The 8,725-nt window shown below is 43.8% G+C and overlaps 2 protein-coding genes across 2 annotated transcripts; both read left to right on the top strand.

The window, feature by feature from the left end:
• Positions 1–1,839: 1,839 nt before the first annotated feature.
• On the top strand, positions 1,840–2,781 carry LOC306950982 (arylamine N-acetyltransferase, pineal gland isozyme NAT-3; the record flags this gene model as incomplete). Its single annotated transcript, XM_079541376.1, has 1 exon — positions 1,840–2,781. One exon carries the CDS (start codon positions 1,840–1,842, stop codon positions 2,779–2,781), a length of 942 nt encoding a protein of 313 aa, XP_079397502.1.
• Positions 2,782–7,834: 5,053 nt separating this feature from the next.
• On the top strand, positions 7,835–8,725 carry LOC306950983 (arylamine N-acetyltransferase, liver isozyme; the record flags this gene model as incomplete). The annotated part of the gene is made up of 1 exon (XM_079541377.1): positions 7,835–8,725. The coding sequence occupies one exon, from the start codon at positions 7,835–7,837 to the stop codon at positions 8,723–8,725; it is 891 nt and encodes a 296-aa protein (XP_079397503.1).

The raw sequence follows: 8,725 nt of genomic DNA, 5'->3' as shown, positions 1-8,725 counted from the left end.
GAGACAAATGAAAATGTCAGGCAACCTCTGCTCTAATAAAGACCAGGTTCTGAATGTGGATGGAGTCAGTGCTGTCACTCTTTTTCGCTCACTCCAGCTCTTGTGCTCCACCCTTTTCTTTTTTTTTCTTTTCTCCTCCTCTTTCAGCTCTTGCAGTCTGACAGAGGCGGGTGGAAGCAAGTTGAGAGAAAGGACATTCCCCAGGAAGGGAGCTGGGCAGTCCTCGACCCCGTGCTAAGTAAAGGACAGCCAGCCACACCACTTGCTTTTGCCTAAAATAAATCCCCCCAAGTCCCAGGAGATCCGTTTGCAGTTGAACTGATTTTCCAGGTAAGACCTTTCTTTAACCCCTGAATTTAGGCAGCTGAACTCTTCCTAACCAGGAAGTGAGATACGTCTGAGAGCAGCAAACAGCCAGGTTGTGTAACAGCAGAGCGAGCAGCGTTCAGCTGCTTACCAGTGCCTCCTTTTGTGTTAGTGTAACAGATTATTTACGTGGTTATCAGCCTCCAACATTTGTTTGAGCATTTGTGCCATCTGACTTATTTCAGATTCAGCTATGGAAAGGGCTTTATAAGGAACCACAAGAAGCAGACAGGAAGACAGATAAACTCTTCAAGGCCAATGTTTTCCCTTTAAGTTAATGTAAATGTTTCACCTACTTGGGCAAAGCGAAGGAAAGGAAGAAAGAAAGGGGTGTGGGGATGAGGGGGGAAGAAGCACAGTGCTGGTGATATCAGCTTTCAAGCTCCCACTGCAAGCACCGTAGTTGTGATGTTCAGAGGAAAAGCTTGGGAACAAGCCAGAAGCTGAACTAAGAGAAGGCCTGGAATAATGATTGGATGCTCTTTACCCAATGTTTGATAACTCAGGCCTGCTGGTTGAATTTCATATACCTGTCACAGTGTAATAGTGACAGATTTCTGAACATCTGTATCCTGTGAACACCCTCTGCTTCTCCCAGGACACTCTGCCAAATAGGAAGCTTGTGTTCTCACTGCTTTGCATGTATACTGAAACTATCTTTCCCAAACTCCCATACAATTTACTGTATATTGAGAACTTAACCCTGTTGCAACAGTTGTAGATTTTCTCATGGTTTTACCTTAATAACCACACATGGATGCCATGTGAGAGCAGGTCCATGATCTGAAGATTAGTGCTCTACACTCAGATCCATCTGAGATGCAGTGGTGCCAGGCTGGGATAATAAAGATATGTGGCTACGTTCACAGAAAGAGGGGGGGTGCTTAAGATGCTTTCTTCCCCTCTGCTCACGCAGGGCAATGCTCACAGCCCTAAGTAAGTACTCCTAGTTACATCTGCTGCCATCAGCACTGAGAGCAGAGAGAGCAGATACATCCTGCCTAAATCATGAAGACCACACTATGGGCAAACAGATTAATTTCAGACGTGGTTGAAGACAACGCTCTGGCTTGCACTGTGGGGAAGAAGGGGGGGGAGGAAGGGAGGGGTCTATTTTCTACTTCTGCTTTGTTGAGTCAAACCATGTGCAAAGCAGTTCAGAGCTGGAGAATTTCAGTTCCTATAATTTTTAGCAGGAAAACAGAGCTGCTACTGTTTTTGTTCCTTCCTACAGAGATTTGTAGCTTTGCTGGGCAGGAACTCTCTGCTGAAATGTGCTTAGCACAGCTGGAGCTTCTCATCACAGCTGTAAAAGAAACAATTAAAAATAACATTTGTGCTCATCAGTAGTGCCCCACTGACTTCCCCCAGTGCTAATACTTGCACTCAGCTGCCTTGGATAGGGCCATTTGTCAAACCCCATTCCTCTTCTGAGTGGGTTGTTTCATAACGGGGCTGTCATCGATATAATGGATGAGGAAGATCCTTCCGTTACTTCTGGCACAAACTATGGTGTTTTTTCACCCTTTTCTCCAAGGCAGCATGGACATCAAGGAGTATTTTGCCAGAATTTCTTACCGAGGCTCCCATGATAAACCAGACCTGGAAACCCTGACAGAAATATTCCAACACCACATCCAAGCAGTTCCTTTTGAGAACCTCAGCATTCACTGTGGGGAAAGCATCGAGCTGGATCTAACAGCCACTTACAACAAGATAGTGAGGAAGAAACGTGGGGGCTGGTGCATGGAGAACAACCACCTCTTATCTTGGGCCCTGAAAACCCTAGGGTACAACGTCACCCTTCTGGGAGCAAAAGTTTATGTCCCGGAGCACGATGCATACGCTGATGACATTGATCATCTGTTGCTAAAAGTGGTGCTTCATGACAAATCCTACATTGTGGACGGTGGTTTTGGGATGGCCTACCAGATATGGCAGCCGATGGAGCTGATTTCGGGGAAAGATCAGCCTCAGACACCCGGCATCTTTCGCTTCCTAGAAGAGAATGGGACCTGGTACCTTGAGAAGGTGAAAAGGAAGCAGTATGTTCCCAACCACAGCAACACTGCTCCTCATAACGTAGACAAAGAAGTTTGCCGTCGAGTTTATCTCTTCACCCTCCAGCCCCAAGACATAGAAGAGTTTAGAGCCAGAAATCTGTACCTGCAGACTGCCCCAGACTCACTTTTTGTTACAAAGTCCATCTGCAGCCTGCAGACCGCTGATGGGGTCCGAGCACTCGTTGGGTGGAAGCTTACTGAGATAAAGTACAATTACAAGGATAACATGGATCTGGTGGAAATAAGAATCCTTGCAGATGAAGAAATGGAGAAAACATTGAAGGAGAAATTCAATATAATATTAGATAAGAAATTTGTACCCATCAATACAAGCAGGTTGTCTCTGTTTTAACTCACTGCCTGTATTATAATTCAATATGGTGGCATTACGTGAATTCTCCCCCCTCTTCCTGACAAGAATCTAAAGGTTAATCTTTCTTTTTCCATTTACCCCAGCATAAGGCAGAACAGATTAGCATGAATCAGGAAAAGCAACTGATTTTCACAACTGTTCCTGCATCTCTCCTTGGTCTGGGTACAAATAATTTCTTCCTCACTCAATCAAATCACTCCCCTTCTGTTTGTGCTTAGCTGGCAACAGATGCTGCCCATTCCCTGCTCCATTCATCTCTTAAAAGCTTTTCCCACTAACCCAGAGCAGCAGGGGCAGGGAGATGGAACAGTGTGTCCCTTCCCTTATTACTTAGCTCTACCACCTGGGGAAAAAAAAAATATCACACCACATCTTAAATTAATGCCATACTATTTTTTGAAATGTAATAGCCAGAAAAGTAAAGACATCCAATGCCATTTGCTACACTAAGCCTGTCCTTTGTGCTCCTGCCCCCCTCGCACTTTCTCACACAGCAATTCTAACACTCACTGAGGGGGCTATTTGTGGCTTAAAACTGGTGATGAGAAATATTAAGGGACAATTCTGCCTTCTTTCAGATTTCTGTACCCTCAGCAACATAACTAAAGCTTTCAAACTGAAAGCACCTCCTGGGGATTGTTTGTGAGCACCCAGGAGAGGACTGCTGGAAATGCACCCTCCTCACACAAGGCTGTCAACTTCTATAACAAACATTATTGCTTGTCAGTTAGTTTCTCCAAAATGTATGTATTTGACTGCTTTAGTGATTCTAATTATATTGATAGAAGGAGAAATGATGAATCTTAGTCAGATACCTAAAGGCTAAGATTTTTAGCATGAGAAATTACACAAATGTAATCACTTTGCCCTTTGAGATGATGCTTGATGTTCCTTTATGTACAGATCACACAGCATTACAACTATGCACTTACAATTAATAACGTAAGCCAATTACAATTAAATAAAAATACAAGAACTGTGAAGTATTCAATCTGTTTGTTCCTCTTGTGTTACAACCTCTAATCCCAAAGAAAAAAAATGACATTAATCACCACAACTACCCTGACTGCCTGCATGTGCTGATGTTTTACAGCTAAGGCTGTTAGAAATGCAGTAACTCACTGACCCTCCTTTTTTATTATTTGTTTGCTAAGCAATGTGTGCAGCTTCCTCCAACTAGAAATTTACAGTTAGCAAAAGCTGCTGCTGATCTGCATCTTCCAAAGGCACTTCACAGAGACACAGCTAGCTCTCAAATGCATCCGTATGTGTTTGGATATAAGCATGCACACAAGGCTCCCCATATCCTATGGGGAAATGAGATTTTAACCTTCAAGTAAATTGCAGAAGAAAAAGGGGATTGTCATAGGGCAGGAGTATCCTGTCATGCAGGTGGTCAGCAGGAACCAGCCCAGAATCTACTGGATTCACAACTGAGCAGAGTGAAAGCAGAGATGGAGGAGATGGCCAGAGGAGGCTGCAGCAGGAAGGAAGCTGTGGCCTGGAAGTTCCTTGGCCCCTGCCTGGCTATTTCTCATGCTTTGGGTTGGTTTGTTGGCTCAGAGGAAAGGCTAAAGGGTTAAGCTGATTGCCCCAGAGATGCCGCACATGAAGGGCAAACAATGACAGAGAAAAAGTGCTGTTCTTTCAGCTGACTCAGCTCCAGAGGTCCCTGCCCTGGCTGCTACCTGCTGGCCCAGCTCAGCACTGCCAGCCCTGACGAATCACATGCAGTTGTGCTGGGAGAGGAGAAAAAAAGAGACTGCTCAGCTCAGATTTCACTAGTTTGCTTTTTTCCTTATCAGAGGCAAAGTCTTAAAGGCCTAGAAGGCTTCAGCAGCACCCTACCAGCTGTGATTAACCCTACTGCTGCCACCTCCTGTCTACAGGTCAGTGACTTGCTTGGCTTGGCTTAGCAGCTCTCAGTCCTAAATTACTTCCTGCAAGGATCCTTGACATTAGTGTCACAGACGTATCAAATGTTGCACTCTTGCTTGGCTGCTTTGGCATGGGTGCTCCAAAGACTGAAGCACTGGGGCGATAGGGATTGCAAATGAGTGACAGCCACTTGCAAAAGGTGCTCATGCTACCTGTAACAGATTGCTGCCTTGCATTCCTGAAGGACTTTTAGCTGTCAAACAGTAATTTGGGAGGTTTAAGCCTACACGATATTATAAGCAGTCTGGGGGAATGCATCATGTTCTGGCTCTTCATATAGCACCTACCACAGTTAATTGTATGGCAGGGCTTTCTGTGCTTATGCAAAAAAAATAAATAAAAAAATAATAATAAAAAATCAAGTAATAAGACCATTAGAACATACAATATTATAAAAAAATTAAACTAATCTGCCTTCCTGTTCTGGTTCCGCTGGAGGAGAATGCTATCCCTGTCAGGCAGCAAAAAGCAGCCTCAATCTTTAAGGGCAGCAGCTCTCATTGCAAACACTCCTGGGAACTTAGCAGCTAGCCAGCCAGCCAGCAGCTCCTAGTGCAGAGGTAAGCACCCACATGTCTGAGCTCTCGCTTCTGCATGTAGCTGTGGACAAGCCTTCTGCCACCCCCATGCATCTGCATACCACATGCTTTGCACTGTAGGCATATTAGCAAAGTGTGAATTACAGCCACCTGAGGATTGACAGTGTGTGTAGCACTGCAAGGTCGTTACCAAAGTACAAAGATCAAGTGCTTGAAACGAACTCATTTTATGCTGAGCCAGGGTGTATGAAAAAGCCAGCTCCTGTCCTGCAATTCAGCTTAAAATCAAATACATTGTATAGGCACGTGCAAGAGGATCTTACCTTGGAAGTCTCTCTTGAATTCTGGTAGGGAAGAATCATTCTGGTTTTGGATGCAAGCCATTCCTTGGGTGAGGGTTTGCACTGCTATAGCCCTGCTGTGGCGGGCAGTGGTGCTGTGTAGAAAAGGAAGTCTGCCTCCAGGAAGCTGTAAGAGCAAATAGCAGTTTACATGGCTGCTACCTGCCTACATTCACTAACAACGACTCTTTCATACTGCAGCCTTATCCTACACAGATATTTCAGCAGCAGTAGATACCCGTCTCTATTACACAGTTGTTGAACTGATGAGGTCCTGAGCTGAGGAAGCTGTGGCACAAGCTTTTGCTACAAGTTCCCCAGGCCCAGCTGCCTGTGCCCCATGGAGGCTCCCAAAGGCTCATACACCACAGGGATCCTAATGCTGCAGATGGGCTGCATGGCTCTGGCTCACAACAGGGATGGATGGGCACTTACTTGAAAGCCACTGCCAAGTTTATGAGATTCACGAGGCTAAGAAACTCACTTGGCTCCTCCTGGGCACAAAGGTGCAGCTTGACACCATCATAAGAATGAGATGCTTCTATCTGGCTATGCAGAATTGCTGAAAATGAGAGTAGAGAGAAAAATGAGGCAGAAAACCAAAGGATGGGCTTCGCAGCACGCACGTCTGCATCTATTTGGTGGCATGGCTCTGTACAATCAGTGTTTCCTAGGAGATTCTGCCAGAGATGAGTGCTCTTGTCCTAAAAAGAGATGAAAAAAAACAACAACACACACAAAATGCAGTATCAAATACAGGTTTTTTTTTTCTTCATGTGGCCTCTTTGGGTCCTTCTGAAGCTAAAATGTTTATTTCTTATTCCCTTATTGTGATAGTACTCTGTTTTATCATATTTTCCTGTGTCACACAGTCTGAATCTTGGTACTAGTGCAAATCAGCAGAAATACAACTAAGTGTGTTATGCTGATGGCTTCAAAGCTGAGGCTAAGGTCTAGAGATAAGGTCATATGACGCACTCACCTTCCAGGACAAGGGCATTTTCATTTATGTGTTCAAAATTTATGTGATTTTCAAAAGCTCCCTGCACTCTCAGAAATTGGATCTAGCTGCTGGTCACTTCTAGGAGAGCAGGTGGACCAAAACTGAGAATGGTTGGTGGGAGGTGATCTCTCCCATGTCATCTATGTCAAAGAATTATTGGAAAATCTTCTCAGGGAATGTATGAGTGATTTCAAGGAGGAAAAAAAAAAAATCTTCAGACCTTTTTGGAACTTCATACAGTCCTTATCAGATTATAAATCATTCTGGGGGAAAAAAAAAACACAAACATATTTGGAATGGAAAAAAAATCTAAACGAAATCGAAATTAAAGGCAAAACAAATCCCTGCAGACACCAAATCAGTCAGTGGATTAAAAGTCTTATAGGGAACCTTTTGCATCTCCGCTCTTTCCACTAATGAAAAGAAAGGAGATGAGAGACACGAAGACACAAAATATATGCAACAATTTGAGCTGAATTCTTTGGTTTGTAAAAGATAGCAGAAGAAACCAAAAGCCACTGGATGCGTCTTGAAGGTGTGATTATGAGTTCTCCTGGCTTTTGGGTAGAAAAATTAACAATCCCTTCTTTTTAACAGACAGAATCAAAGCTGTGTCTGAACTCCACAGGAAAACTAAAGAGATTAAGAACAACAACAATTTACTTCGCATGGAAGCTTGTCTGAAATAGTGACACATTGAGGAGTTTATCCTGGTTAGCTAAAGCCATGAATGTGAAAGTCCCCTGTTAAATTATCTGTGTGATAAAGAATTACTTAACAGTTACGGTAAAAGCAGTAGTAAAGCATTGCAGTTACTATTGCTAGCATAGGCTAACAGCTTGTTTGCAAACCTCATTTGCCAGTTTCCTAAAATTGTGGTCACGTGGACATTCATCCAGGGCCAAAGATTCTCTTATGCCATGTGCTGTGTCTTCCTGTAGCAGAGACACCCAACTGTGCTGAAAACAATTTCTGAGAGATGAAGCTTTAGTGTTACCTGCTCCCCTTCTTGTCTCTTTAAGAAATATAGATGACAGAAGCAGCTCTAGCCTGTATTCATCTCTACCAAAGGCACAGGTGTCTTTCAGATCTTCAGTGAAACAGCCTCAGATACATTTGCAGGCTGGTTAACCTGTGCTACAGAAATAGGAGGGAAGCCCCTTGAGAGCTGCACAACAGTAACTGGCTATTTTCCTGCTCACACAGGTAAAATGAACATTCAGGAGTATTTCTCAAGAATTTCTTTTGATGGCTCCCATAAGGATGCAGACTTGCAAACCTTAACAGCCATCTTCCAGCATCACATCCAGGCGATTCCTTTTGAAAATCTCAGCATGCATTGCGGAGAGACCATTGACCTGGATTTGCAATCTACTTACAATAAAATAGTGAAAAAGAAACGTGGTGGATGGTGCATGGAAACAAACTACCTTTTATTTTGGGCTTTGAAAGAAATGGGGTATGACGTCTGTGTGCTCGGAGGAAATAGTTATGACCCAGCAAAGAAGGCATACATTGATCAAATAAATCACATCCTACTGAAGGTTGTGATCAAGGGAAGTTCCTACATAGTAGATGCTGGTTTTGGTGGTGGTCCCTACCAAACATGGCTGCCGATGCTGCTGATTTCTGGGAAGGATCAGCCCCAGATTCCTGGCATCTTCCGCTTCACAGAAGACAGAGGCATCTGGTACTTGGAGAAAGTCAAGAGGAAACATTATGTTCCAGAGGGAAGTGTTCCTTTCTCTGATACTCCAGAAATGGGCAATATCAGAAAACTGTATTCATTCACTCTTGAGCCAAAACATATAGATGACTTCCAGGAGCTAAACACATACCTACAAGTGTGTCCGGATACCATACTTCAGAAGAAGTCCATCTGCAGCCTCCAGACCACTGAAGGGTTTTATGCCCTAGTTGGATGGACCTTCTCTGAGATGAAGTACAAGTACAAGGAGGACACAGACCTGCTGCAGACCACAACCCTGACAGATGAAGAGATTGCAGAGACACTGAAAGAAAAATTCAACATAGTGTTAGAGAACAAATTGATACCAGTTAATGTTCGTGGCTTGCCACCTAATCTGGTAGATTCCATATAA

The sequence above is a fragment of the Tetrao urogallus genome (genome assembly GCF_951394365.1).
Source record: "Tetrao urogallus genome assembly, chromosome: 12".
NCBI classification, from domain to species: Eukaryota; Metazoa; Chordata; class Aves; order Galliformes; family Phasianidae; genus Tetrao; species Tetrao urogallus.
Note: the sequence above shows the minus strand (reverse complement) of the source record. Positions and strands in the feature narration are given on the sequence as shown.